Source organism: Dicentrarchus labrax, unplaced genomic scaffold (genome assembly GCF_905237075.1).
Source record: "Dicentrarchus labrax unplaced genomic scaffold, dlabrax2021, whole genome shotgun sequence".
Taxonomy (NCBI): domain Eukaryota; kingdom Metazoa; phylum Chordata; class Actinopteri; family Moronidae; genus Dicentrarchus; species Dicentrarchus labrax.
Window position 1 is genome coordinate 6861774 of NW_026136715.1, and position 14887 is coordinate 6876660.

The 14887-nt window shown below is 40.3% G+C and overlaps 1 protein-coding gene across 1 annotated transcript; it reads left to right on the forward strand.

Annotated features, from left to right (window-relative positions):
* Positions 1–986: 986 nt before the first annotated feature.
* On the forward strand, positions 987–11794 carry pan2 (poly(A) specific ribonuclease subunit PAN2). The gene is made up of 26 exons (XM_051424282.1): positions 987–1116; positions 1545–1850; positions 1949–2118; positions 2227–2347; positions 2463–2540; positions 2633–2903; positions 3194–3539; positions 4539–4635; positions 4851–4970; positions 5088–5207; positions 5320–5448; positions 5567–5778; positions 5962–6110; positions 6249–6355; positions 6981–7079; positions 7209–7297; positions 7513–7657; positions 7769–7906; positions 8043–8102; positions 8183–8273; positions 8355–8512; positions 9453–9596; positions 10213–10392; positions 10530–10623; positions 11211–11402; positions 11540–11794. Exons 2-26 carry the CDS (start codon positions 1563–1565, stop codon positions 11572–11574), a joined length of 3633 nt encoding a protein of 1210 aa, XP_051280242.1. The 5' UTR covers positions 987–1116; positions 1545–1562; the 3' UTR covers positions 11575–11794.
* The last annotated feature ends 3093 nt before the right edge of the window (positions 11795–14887 follow it).

Genomic DNA, 14887 nt, shown 5'->3' on the forward strand with positions numbered 1-14887 from the left:
AATAAATGTAACATAACCTTGGTCAGCATCACTGTAAACACCTGGTTTTTTTTTTATTTCCATGTCAGAATATGCTGTGAAAAAGGTCTGTTCCTACTGGATGAGACACAGAAACTATCAGACACACCTGTGCTGGAGAATTATCCTGTCTCAGGTGTGTTATTTATTTTTATTAAAGGGAATAGATATTCTGTGTAAGTTTTAACAGCAATAATAAGGAGGTTGACACTTTATCACTCCAGTTTATATAGCGCTGTCATGATGCTTAATCCTAAAACAAACTGTAGGGTCGCGACTGATGATCCCTTTCACGTGTATATTATTTCCTTGATTCATTGATTAATTGTATGTCCTATAAACCTTCAGAAAATACTATTACAAAATCAGTTTAACATGATGTAAAACAGAAAATCTCTTCATTTTGAAAAGTTGGAATAAAATAAGGTTTTATATTTTTTGCAGGGAAAAACTACTCAAGTGATTTCTCGATTAAAAAAAAGAAGAATTTTAAGTCAGTCAACTGATTGACTACTAATTGATTGACTTTATTTTTTATTTAGATTCATTTCGCAGATTGTTTTTTTTTTTTTCTCAGGTTTATTAAAATATAATATACACTAATTAATGGTAACAGCATATATATTGCATTAAGTTCCGTAGTTTAGATTAGAAACTATATCACACGGTTTACCTTGCCTGTACTGTTAGTGATGGTTAAGATTGTTTTTATTAAGTTTATTGATTAAGGCTCCGAGTAACAGCTGCCTTCAGGGGCCGCTGGGGGTCTGGAGACCTCGGAGCACTTTTCCACTTTGCTCGGTTGGTGATCGGTAAAGACAGAACTGATATCACTGATTTGAATAAGTAGAAAATAACATTAATCAAACAGTCAACGAGCCAAGTTAAATAACCCACACATCTGGACTGAACAATAACTTTAAAAGGCGCTGATAGAAACACTGCCCTGAATTCCGACATCACGGAGCTGCTCCTGAACGCACCCCGCTTTGCTCCGGAAATGTTTTGTTTGTTGTTTTTATTTTTTTTAAAAGTGTGTTATTGTTGTGAATGAAGCGAGCATGGACTCATGTGCGGCACGTCGCATCGCAAGAATAGGTCGGTGTAAACTTTACAATAATATACGGAGTCTTTCTGACGCACATTATTGATTAACTGATCGATATAATAGATACAGAAACGGACAGTGTCACGATGCTAGCTATCCGTTAGCCACATTAGCTAACCGTTAACGGAAACTAATTGATTAAATATCACTAATGAGACGCTGCTGTTGTGACTGGAGATAGTTTAGCTTCTTGTCTTCATTTAGTAATTAAAAATGTAACTTTGGCTTTATTGGGGGGGGGAGGGGGGGGGGGGGCTTCTGTTAGCAGTTAGCTCTAACGTTAGCTCCCGGGGCTAGCTGCTGTTAGCCTGGAGAAAATGGACACTTCAGAGTTTAATTAATCAAAAACAAATAAGTTGCACATGTTTATTATTTAAGGTGGTATTCGTGTTCACAGACGCTGTCATTCCTCATGCAGGTTGATTTAGCTGTACCCATGATGAACTTTGACGGTCTGGACGCCGGGATGGGCGAGTACCCGCCCAGCCTTCACGGGCCTCTGGACGCGGGGATGGAGCCCTCCATGGACCCCCACCTGAACCCCAACTTACTGCAGGGGGTGGAGCTGGACTCCGAGGGGTTGCCCGTGACTGTCCCCGAGTCTGTGCACCTCATGGAGGGGATGTTTTCCGAGCTGCACAGTGCAGTTTCAGAAGTTGGCATCCCAGTCACTGCAACACATTTTGATCTGCAGGAGGAAATGCTCTGGATGGGAAACCACAGAGTAAGAGCTTTGATCTGTTGATATACAGGGTGCCTCCAGTTTAATGAAATGCACACATACTCTGCACTCCATCTAATTCCCTTCATTATTCTCTTTAGGGTCACGTAACCTCGTTCTTCGGACCTACAATGGGCCGCCACTCATCTTTCCAAGTGCATGCATCAGATGACATCCGCCACATTCAGAGTTTGGAGACAGGCGTCCTGTTCCTTTCCAAGTGTAACCTCAAATGCCACACTCGTGGCGGTCTCGTTATGTTTGATTTCCCGTAAGTTTCACTGAATATTGACTGGGACAAATGACGTTGTGCTGAGATTGATTGTAGACAAACTGCAGCCGTGAAATGATTTAATAATAACATACATGTGCATTCCAGCATGGACGAAGGAGCTGATATGCATAGTCTTCTCATGACCGACAACAACACCGTTCTTATGGGCGGATTACAAAACTATGCGGTTGAAGTTGACTTGAATACTGTTCAAGAAACTCAAAAGGTGAGACATCCACAGCTACTGATGCATGCAGCACAGGAACACATGACATAATGCGCCTTTATAAGAATAAACAAAAGCAGGCGATGCATCGTTTGCTTTTATGTGTATTTCACAGTTCACTGTTGAGGTACCCGGAATGGCAATAATGCGCCAAACCAGTCGTTTCTTCTTCTGTGGGCACACGTCTGGCAAAGTAAGGTGGACTTTATTAAATCAGTTTGTGAAAGATGTTTTTTCCTTTCTTAACACAAAACTCTCACGTTCACCATCCTTTAAAAAAAACAGATAACCCTTCGAGACCTGCGTACCTTCAAGATGGAGCACGATTTCGACGCGTTCTCTGGCAGTCTCTCAGACTTCGACGTTCATGGAAACCTTCTGGCTGCGTGCGGGTTCTCCAGCCGAGGAATGAATGGGCTGGCGTGCGACCGTTTCCTCATGGTGTATGACCTCCGTATGATGCGAGCTGTAACGCCACTTCAGGTGCACGTGGACCCCCTCTTCCTGCGCTTCATTCCCACCTACACGTCACGCCTGGCGATCATCTCACAAACGGGTATTAACCGAGGATTGTGTGGTCAACTTCATGCTCTGTAGTCAGTGTATTTGTAGAGTTAAACTTATTTATCTTCGAGAGTTTGCTGAATAAATGGGATATATGCTTTTTGTGTAACAATAAAATAATAATAAAATGTGTGTGTTTGCATCAAACTTAAGTCTCTACAGTGGAAGTGCTTCTTGAATGGTGGCACTTGCACCAAAGTCCCTCTGGTATTTAAATACAAATGTTTTCTTAATACAGGCACATGTAGTTTTGAATTAATGTTCAACCTCCTCTTTCTTCAGGTCAGTGCCAGTTCTGCGAGCCCACCGGTCTCGCTAACGTGGCGGACATTTTTCACGTCAACACCGTGGGCCAGTTGCTCATGAGTTTTGACGTATCATCGAGCAAACAAGCCTTGGCCTTCGGGGACTCCGGGGGATGTGTGCACCTTTGGTCAGACGCTCCGGAGGTTTCGTTTAACGACTACTCCCGGGAGACAGAGTTTGCCCTGCCTTGCCTTGTGGACACGCTGCCTCAGCTGGACTGGAACCACGACCTGCTGCCCATCTCGCTTATCCCCATGCCACTGACCAGCACAGAGCAACTGCTCTCAGACTGGCCCACTGCTCTGGCTACACCCAGCCCCAGGTAACACAGTCAGAAGTGCTTTAAGATAGCTGATTCTGTATGATGCTAAGTATTGTCTGTGTATCCTGTGATGATATTGTGTATTCCTCTGTGCTGTAGAGCTCCATTATTGTCCACAAACTATTAGAATCACACCAGTGAGCCACACTGTTGCACTGGTTGACATGTTTCTTCATTATGATGAACAATCGCACTAGTAGTTTATTTTGAGTGAACTTTACACTGCTAGCAAAACTCACCAAGCACCAAGTCCTTTGCTGATAATAGTTCCCAACAAATACATTATTAATCCTGTAGGGGTAATGTTTTCTCCATCAGGGTGCTCAGCTGTTTTAGGAAGTGATTCAGCCTTTGTTAAAAATGAAACTATATCTGTGACCACCGGTCAAACTACTGGGAACCAAACGGGCTTTGGGGCTGAGTGCCACAGAAACAACAGGGAAGTCGGAAATTATTGAGAGACAGACCAACGCATTGTTGGTATTTGTCTTTTGGTGGGATTTGTTGACTAGCAGAAATATAGAATATCTCACCAACTTCACCTTTTAACTGGTGTTGCAACTTTACGTAATGACAACAAAACATCCAGCTCACATGCATGATCTTACCTTATTATTTATTAGCTTATGATTTCATCATGTGGAACTTATTCATTTCTCTTTTTCTGCAGCCACAGTTGGCTAACTCTGCTGAAGTGATGTCATTGTTTTTACTTGTTACTTAATCAGTGATTCATGTTCATTCATTCAAATTTGGCCCTTTATTTGCATGTAGGCTGCTCGTCCTAACAAAGTAGAATTTAACCTTGTTTGAAAAGAGTCTCATTACTCAGTGGGGAAAAACGAAGAACACCCTCCAGCCAGGGCGATTGATTGGCATGTAACAGCACCATTAGTTTATGCTTATACATTACAGCTGTGTACTGAATGTGAATACAAGAATGTGGCGATACAATACATATCACAATAAAGGGAGTTATCTAACACTTCTTTCCAACAGACGAGCTCCTCCTGTAGACCCAGAAATCCTGCGCACAATGAAAACTGTCGGGTTCATTGGTTACGCGGCGAATCCTCGTACCCGCCCTCGGAACCAGGTATGTCAGAAACATACAGTGTAGATCTGATGAGACTTTACAACAGCCTGTTGTTGTAAAGGCTGTAAAAACACTAAATTGTCAAATACATTAGGCCGATTTTTACAAGGTGTATTTTGGTAACTGCCTTAGTATTGTGTCATTTCTACTACATGTTTTCTGTGTTCAGTGTCACATTTCAACAACCTAAAATACATTTTCTGTGTTGCTTTCAGGTTCCATACAAAATTAAAGACGTGGAGCTGGATTATGATAATTACAACCAGGTCCCCGAATCACCAATTGGGCGTGATGAAGAGCCACACCTCTACATGGTGCCCAAGAAGTACAGAAAGGTTGGACCATATGCTTTTAAAAGAATCGTTATCAATTTTTATCTTAGAATAATTTATTCGTTCTTGCTGTGTTTTTTTTTTTTAAAATTTGAAGTTTGTATGTTTTTGCTTAATCAGGTCACAATTAAATACTCAAAACTTGGACTAGAGGACTTTGACTTCAAACATTACAACAGAACCCTGTTTGCTGGCCTGGAGCCTCACATCCCCAATGCCTACTGTAACTGCATGATCCAGGTAAGAAACTAGTTTTTTTTTTTTTTAAATTAGTTTTTAGTGATATTACATTTTTGAGAGATTATGTAAAAGAAAAGTTGTTTTATTTCCTGTTTTTGTGTTGGTGCGTTAGGTCTTATATTTCTTGGAGCCAATCCGGTGTCTAGTGCAGAATCATTTGTGCCAGAAGGAGTTTTGTTTGGCCTGTGAGCTCGGCTTTCTCTTTCACATGTTGGATTTGTCTCGAGGAGATCCATGTCAGGTAGCTATTTGTTACTGTTTCTCTCAATAACGGTAGGTCGATCCCTGTGGCAATGCAGAGGTGTTAAAATATCGACCACATTGTCTCATTCCAACCTCTCCTATTTCCTGTTCTCAAGGCCAGTAACTTCCTCCGAGCTTTTCGTACCATCCCTGAAGCCTCGGCGCTGGGTCTGATCCTCGCTGACTCGGACGAGCAAACGGGGAAGGCCAGACTCGGTCGCTTAATCCAAAGCTGGAACCGTTTCATCCTCACCCAGCTCCACCAGGAGACGCAGGAGCAGGAGGGCCCGCAGGCCTACCGGGCGCCAGCAGCAGGTGAGAACAGCCAGTGGGAATAGATGTTAGTGTGTCACTGTTAGCGTAGTGCCAAACCACTTGAAAATATGTACAATATAGATTTTTCTAATACATAATGGTATAAATTTCTCACTATTGGCTGATATTTTATCTGCCCCGATTAGGCAGATCTAATCACTTATAAGTTTGTGTTGTGTCGATACATTCGATATAGTTCTCTGGGTTCCTCTGGTGAGTCTGCCATCGGAAAACTGTTTGGCTGTGAGGTTGAGAACAGCAGCCTGTGTCGCTGTGGCAAGGAGACGGTCCGCTCCTCCCTCACGCTGCTCTTCACCATGCATTACCCTGAACAGAACTCTCAAGGTGAGTTCATAGCACTGCTGTACATGAACAGTGTGTGCGAAGCTATCGTGTACCTCAAGCCTCAAAGTTTGTGGTTAATGGGGCAGATAAAAGTTCTGTATTTGCTGACAATATGTTGATTTCACTGTGTCTCGTCAGAAAAAACAGTAAAGGAATATGACTTTGCTGAGATCTTGAAGAAAAGCATCTGTCTGGAGCAGAGCACGCAGGCGTGGTGTGAAAACTGTGAGAAGTATCAACCCACAGTGAGTTCCACCTCCCATTCACACGTATCAGCAGCTCAGATTAACACATTAAGCCCAGTTTAGGCCAAAGAGTCGCAACAACCCAGTTGAAACTTGCAGCTACTTGTGCACTCACACCAATGAAACTAGATGGAACAGTGCATCGTCTCCGAAGCAACGAATCTCTGTACTTCCCTTTTTAGGCATTTTTTGTAGCTGGGCATCATTTTTAACTAAAATACTATAATAAAAAAATATATAAAATATAAAATTAGGGTAGTGAATGGTGAGTAACTTGCTACAGTTGCATTTTATTCATATAACTATTAAAACATTCAATAAAATGAGAGGCCCTTAAAATGTGTACATTTTAAGGCTTCAAACAGAGGCCCTTAAAATGTGTACATTTTAAGGCTTCAAACAGATGAGTTGATCCTCTCTTTCCTCCGTCCAAAACTCTTCAATTTCCACCAGCTGACAGGTTGTAACCGACTTGACCAGCTGACTTTACAGCCAGCCGATTGGCTGTTGAAATCGCTGCAGCGTTTCCTTTGGTCTATTTAGTCTTTTGTCTGAACTGGGCTTTACTTACGATATCTGTCCACCCTATTCTGCATTATGAGAGTGTTATTTTGTGCCGCTGTAGGTGCAGACGCGCAACATTCGATGTCTACCAGATGTTCTGGTCATCAACTGTGAAGTGAACAGTGCTAAAGAGGCTGAATTCTGGAAGGTCCAGGCCGAGGTAAATTACACTTATTTGGTTTTACTTTCCATCCCGGCTGGTTTTAAATACATTTTAAAAAATTGATTAACCACTTTCCTGCTGTTAGTTACATGAATTATGTAATTGTTCTTTTGGTTTTCTTCACAGTACGCCTTCAATAAGGCCATGCAAAAAGAGGCGATGGAACCTGCAAAACCTAAAGAACCCCCACCCATGCCCACCGAGTGGTGCTTGGAGTAAGATCCCTTTCTAATATCAAATATAGAGGGTTGCATCGTCAATTATTGCCATTATCGGTTAATGTTTCTTCAATTTATTAATTGATTTATGAATTTGAATATGAAGAAAACATCAGAAAATGGCCACGATATTTTCCCAGACAAATCTTCAGTTCTTCAGTTGAATGTGTCTCAACACCGCTTCTCTTTAATCTTACCGTACATCCCTGTAGTGGGGAGGATGTATGCAGTATGGAGGGCTTGACCTTTGACACGCGGGCGGAGGACCTGCGACACGTCTGGATCCCTCTCACTCTCAAGATGTCCATCAGCAAAAGTCAGGGACTGGAGATCAGCAGCTGGCCTGAAGGAGAAGAGGTGAGGAAGATTTAACTCTGATTTCTGGATTAAAACTCAGATTTTTGGTTTTCTCTTTGTGGTGTAAAGATTTAAATGCAACTAATGACCCGTTACATCGTCTCCAAACAGTTGAGTTCTGCTGAAGAGGCGGAGGGCGCTTCTCTCTATGACCTGGTGGTCACGGTGCCTCACGTCCTGGATGCTCGCACAGGTGGAAATCTGATTGCACACATCAAAGTGGGAGAGACCTACCATCAAAGAAAAGAGGTGAGTGAAACTTGATTTAGAAAAAAACTGGTTGCGAGACGCTTGCTTCTGTAAAGTGAAAGCCAAAAGTTCTTGATGTGGTATTCCTGGTCACTTCAGTTCTGTGTTTTGACTTTTAAAATGACATTTGTTTCAGGGAGTCACACACCAGCAGTGGTACCTCTTCAATGATTTCTTAATTGAGCCAGTTGACAAGGTAAGTATTTGACCACTTTTAGTTTATGCTGATGAAATGTCATGTTCGCAGTCGTGTTGAAAGTTTGTTTTTTGTTAAAGGCTGAAGCTGCTCAGTTTGATGTGAGCTGGAAAGTGCCAGCCATTCTGTATTACGCCAAGAGGAACTACCATACCAAATACGACCTCCGCAGTACGTTTCAATACATTAAATCTGAATATTTTACTTTCAGGTAAAGGGCATTCACGCTCATGCTTTGCTGTTTCTTCTCAGTTAAAAATCCCATAGACGCTAGCGTGCTGCTGACAGAAGCCTCTCTGGCACGGAAGCAGAGGAAGAGTCACGCCACTTTCATCCCCCTGATGGTCAGTGAGATGCCACAGGCCGGTGACCTGGTGGGGCTAGACGCTGAGTTTGTCACACTCAACCAGGTGAGTCAGGATTATAATGCCGCTGTCTGTTTACCTCACTCTGTCCCACAGTATGTTTTCATGCACTCATGTGAAACCAGTCAGTCTGAGATCAGAGTTCATCTCTAGGCCCGTATTTTGAAGGTTTGCTTACTTTAACGGTTTTAGAAGATGCAGCTTCCGGATGTTCAGCATAAACCAACATATTTAGACTTCTTGAGGCTACTTTGGGTTACTATCAGTTGTAGTTGGACTTTTTTAAATATGAGGACACATCTGTGTAATGAGCTCTTCTTTCATTCGTCTACTCTGCTGTGACTGTTCACAGGTGTTGAGGAGTACTATTGCATATGTAAAAAGTTGTATCAGAGGGAGTTGCACAAAGTAATGTTGACCGGGGGAATAAGAATGCATGGAATGAAAGTTATGTCTCTGATTCTGCTGCATTGATTCCTTTTTGTTTTTGTTTTCAAACTATCCATTGTGAGTCTGACAATGCATATATATATATATAATACATATATACGTTGCTAAATTGGTTGAGTACTCTTTGAAGTCTTTGTCATGCACACGTGTATCCGGTTACTTACACGGCAGACAAATCGGCGCTCTTTAGGAAAAATGTAGGCGGGGAAACCAGATTAGTCTAATCCTCTACCCTTATTACGGGAACCAGGTTTCTTGTTTACATGAAGCTTAAAACATTAGCTCCCTGGATGAATGGGACTGTCACATGATTAAAAGTGTGAATGAAGCTTCCACAAACATACACTCATAGTCATATAGGTTGGGTTATGCTCAAATCAACATTTTGACATGGTAGAATGTGATAAATTGAGCCTGTTAGGAGGTGAATCAGAGAGACTTCTTGAGCTCCGTGAGCTCGTACTAATATTGTATTTATTGTAAAGTCAGTTTGTGATTACTGGCTTTAATAAACCTGATTCATGACTGTTTGCAGGAAGAGGCAGAACTTCGCAGCGACGGCACCAAGTCGACCATCAAGCCCAGTCAGATGTCTGTTGCCAGGATCACCTGTGTGAGGGGTCAGGGGGCCAACGAGGGGGTGCCCTTCATCGATGACTACATCTCTACTCAGGAGCAGGTGAGAGACTGCCAAACAACAAGATGGCCAAGCAAAAAACACATCATTAATTTGACTTTGAAAGCAGGTTTTGAATGCTGTGAGAACAGGATACGCTTGAATAAACTATTATGTGAGATTACACTTTTTCCCATCACTGCCTCTATCATGTTGCCTTCATTGTCATGAACAGTGTGTCCTTTTGTTGGTGGTCATAATACATTCTTACAAAAAAAAAAATCTTTTTCAAGTTCATCCAGTAACAAAATATTTGCCTGCAGTAAGTTCAAGAAATTCCAGTAAGTTCTGAATTGAGTAGCACGTTATTCATGTGAGCAGAGAGAGTTTGAACTCTGTGGTTTTTTTATTTGTTGTTCAGTTACTATTAGGATTCACAAACATACGTCACAGGATTTTTTCCTAATCTTCTCATATTATGCTTTGATCATAATAATTAATCACTTGTCCCTTTGTCTAGTTTCTATGTAGGTAGACTACTCTCTGCTGACTTGATAGAAAAGTCTTTATTCATTAGTTATTATTAGTTAAATATTAAAAGAGCTACAGTGCTTTCTTTGACTTCATCTTATTAAACTGCTGCTCACGTATGCACCCCTAACACTTCTGAATGTTTCAGGTCGTCGACTATCTGACTCAATATTCTGGCATCAAACCAGGAGACCTGGATGCAAAGATTTCTTCAAAGCATTTGACCACACTGAAGTCCACTTACCTGAAGCTGCGCTTCCTTATCGACACGGGAGTTCGCTTTGTTGGCCACGGTTTACAGAAGGACTTTCGGGTTATTAATTTACTGGTATGTTTTTTCCTAAAGTGAGATTTGTTTTTGTAGGTGCATGTTTTAGGTTTAAAGTTGACTGTGTAGTGCATGATAGTGCACAATTACAAGAACAGACTGTGTCTTTGAACAGTGGTGTTTCTTCTGTTTTTAAGGTTCTGAAAGACCAAGTCGTCGACACTGTCTACCTGTTTCATTTACCCCGCAAGAGGATGATTTCTCTGAGATTTCTCGCCTGGTACTTTCTAGGTACTTTCAGAAACTGTTTTTTGAACATCACAGTGCAAAGGAGTGTATATTGAAGTACATGGGATTTATTGTTTTGTTTTTACCGGTTTATCATATTGGGTATGGACAATGGTGGAATTTTACTGGCATTTGTATCGACTTCTAAATTTCTGGTATTGCGACATCCGTAGTTTGTGACTGGCCGTTGAACATACTGAAGCATTTAGCAGTAAAGGAGCCAGATATTTTTTCCTCAGTTTGTGTAGATAAAAAAAACAGAGCTAAAAGAGAGTAATTATTGGACTCATCCCATTGGGCGGTCAGGTTGCTTAAATATCTCTGTCGATAAATCAGAGAGTTCATTCTCAGTTCAAACTTTTCTTTTGATGTGGGTAGTTAGTATTCAGGTCTGTCTACATTCTCAAATGTCTCCAGGAATAATTTAGATGTCTGTGTTTGTGCTTTGGCAGTAAAGCATTGAGGTGTTAATCCCTTTTAAAAGTCCAATATTCACATTGTAAACTGATCCTTAATGGTTGAAATGCTGCCACAGGAATCATTATGATTAGTCATTCCTGATTGTTCTTTTTTCTTTGTGCGGCTCCCAGACCTCAGCATCCAGGGGGAAACCCACGACAGCATAGAGGACGCCCGCACCGCTCTGCAACTGTACAGGAAGTACCTGGAGCTGAGTCGTGGAGGTGGGACAGACGAAGTGAGGAAGGTCCTGAAGGGACTCTACGAAAAAGGCCGCCAGATGGACTGGAAAGTCCCAGAATCGGACACAGGAGATGGTCAAGGTAGCCCAAAAAGTACGACATACGTTTGAATTAGGTGTAGGCTGATGGCAATGAACTAACAATGGGTTTAGATGGGAGGGTTGATGAGAAACCGATTCCGCCTGAGTGGATTGAAAGCACTCTTCTTCCTTTAACAGGTGCTGCTGTGTTTCCCTCTGTGATGGGGCTGTGAGCCGCACCGTCACCTGTTCCCACTGGAGAGTTTTCACTGATGACTGATAGTTCAGTTAGTGTCATATTTTCTACTTATTTGCATTTATTTTTGCATTGTGTACAGTGTTTATGATGGTCTTTGTTGCCTGTACAGCACACATGCTCAAAAAAACTGTTTTAATCATGTCAATGTCAAATCACTTTTCATCAAGGAAAGGAAATAAATTTGTATTTTATGATTTTTTAGTGCCTTTTTAATAAAAAACAAGCAGTGTGTTATTTGGTGCATGTAAATAAATCATGAGCACCAGAAGATGCATCGTGTTTGCTACCAGGAAGTGGGGAATATATTTTACATTAATACATAATAGCTTCCCAGGTTTTTGTGAAGTTTGTAGTGTTATGCTTGCTTGGTCTCAAATTTGCCTGTTCATTTTCCTGACAGGTTTGATAATCGTTCCCAAGTGGTCTAAATTCTCCATTAGCAATTCAAACATTTTTACATGGATTGGAAATTTTAAAAAATGAAAATGAATTAAAAACAAGGACAAAGTCACTGTTATACAAATGGTTTACAATCGTATGTTCCAACGTATTCACCAGTAATATAAACAAACATGAAGCCTCAAGTCTGGATGGCGTACATTGTCATATTACAGATAAACAGTTCTTTAAAATATGTTTCTGAAAAGATTTTATGCAAGAAATAGGCAACGCAGTAAAAGAATCTTGCTTTGTATTTGATCAGCACTAGTTTGATCTGAGTTTGGTGCTTTGAGCTGGACGGACTGTCAATCACAAGGTAGCCCCGCCCTAAAGCATACCCAGCTTTGTCTATTTTACTCTAAATTGGACCATAATTTATATTATCAACATCATGCTCTATGGAAAGACTTGAAACGAGTGATTGAGACTTTTAACTCATATGGAAATTTTATTGAGCTCATAAAATTAGGGTAATTTCTCCATAAGACTCAATACTATCTGACTTTTTATTGCAGCCAATGGAGCTGCGCCCTGCTGGCCATTACATAGAAAACAGGTGTAAGACACTTCTACGTTGCTTCACTTCTACGTTGCTTCACTTCACAGACCTTTGTATATATATACTGTAAATGATTCAAATCCACACCCACTTTCTCCCAACGATTTTACTCAAGAAAAATAGATTAAAATAATTTAAATGAATATATTATAAATTCGGTCGACCCATCAACTGATATAAAAAGTTGATCCTTGCTCCCCACTTCTGATGAGAACCTTTTTAGGTTGTACATGATTTCACATGCAACGAACTGCCGTGTGAACGAGGAGAGTAATCTTTTATCCAAATAGCAGCAGTCAGGACGCATCCCAAAAAAAAAAAAAAAACAGGAAGAGGATCTTCTTTCTTTAAGGAGAACTGTTTCATCCTAGAAATTCCACATTGAACACTTAACACCGTGTTTCTAGCTGTGACCAGCTCAGATGTAGGAAGTTTGGGCTATGTGTAACAATCTGGGAAAGCATTACTATTAAGGTGACTAATCCTCTCAAATGAATAATGACGTCTGCAGAGAATTTTTAAAATGACCTAATATTTGTATTTCTAAACCTTTGTAGGCCAGATGGATGTTCATCTTCCACCTGAAATCCCAAAATCTGTGTCTCATTATTCTTTAACCAGAACAGTATCGGTCTTATTATTTCTGTTTTAGAGGGTTATAAGTTATAGAAATATCTTTTGCAGCTATTCTTGTAGATATAATATTGTTGTTTCATATCCACTGATGCATATTTATAACTTTAAAACTGATCTTTGCAAACATGATTTTTATAAATTTGTACAGTCAGTGGATTCATTTAGTTCTCCCTTTAAACGTTTAGTTGTTCATCCGGCCTCAAATTCCCCTCCGGATTGTTTTTTGACTTCACCTGCTTTGCAGCCGTTCTTGGGAAGAAACTTCCTCTTCAACACTTTTGCATCTTTGATGAATTTTTGCATAGAAATGTCAAATGTCACCAGGAGATGAACTTCATTTTCATCTCTTTGTTGACGAGTTTGCGATGTACATTCAGAGCTGATTAGAGTGGGAATTCTCATTGATGTGTCCTCAACCCAAAAGGCCAAAGAACCACCCACAACTAGTTTTTAAAGTTTTCACTCTGATGTTCAAGCTGCTCCTGTATTCTCATTACAACATCAGCATCTTCTGAAAACAAAGAATAAATATACACAGTATTTTACTTTTCTTAAAACTCTCTAAAATCAGATCTGAAGACAACACAGTGTTATCTCATTAACTGAATTCTATATATTATATATTATATGTTATATCTTAACAGTCTTTTTGACCCCCACACTCTGTTATATACATTTTCTAACTTTTATACCTTTTTATGTCTGATTACAGTAGAGGTAATGTTGCATTTACGGGAAACACATCCATGTGTGGCACAGCGCCAGATACATTTGAATATTTAACCACTTTTAAATCAATATGACATGTTGGGGAAAAAACACAATAGTGTGCTCTTATTGACGGTTTAACAAGATTTTTTTTCATTTTCGATTTGTTGCCTCTTACTACTTTCTATCTGATAGGATAATGCCCCTACTACTCTGTGATGGAGCGGTATTATGCAAAATGCTGGTCAGTGCTTTTGATATCTACTAATACTTACTGGCATCGATGGACACAAAGTACATTTTATGGTCTAAAAGGGGTCAAAGGAACCTGATAGCTGATGGTGAGGACTGTGACATTTTTTTTAAAACTAAGAATTATTCATTTTTGCCATTTAGTGTAGAGTGGAAGTGAGGAACAGGAGGAAATAAACACATTGTATTTCATATGCAAATATAGTATTACATTTATTTGGCAGCTTTAGTGATGTTTCAGATATAACATATAAATAAAGGATTATCTTACGCTTATAAAATACAATACATTGCTGAGGATTAAGTGAGAGTGATCTCTTATTAATAAAGCAGTGTCTAATTGGGGCACCTCGTCATGTTTGAGAGCTGTTGTAGATCCAAAGAGAGATCGCCCCTCAAAACCTCTCACATAGTTTCATTTAAATAAATCCAATATTTCAAAAAATCAATAGAAAAACTTTTAAAAAATGAACACAAATGTTTGGATCACATTGTTTTTTCTTCATTCCTTTCCCATTGATCATTTCACAACTCCCTCAGATTCATCTGGTGACCCACTGAGGGGGGCATGAGCCCTAGATTGGGAACCGCTGGATTAATCTATCATTCTTTATAAAGTAGATGAGCTAGCTCTACATCAACCAACATTTAATTTATCAGGTCCAGGGGACATTGTACTGCGTGAATGTTT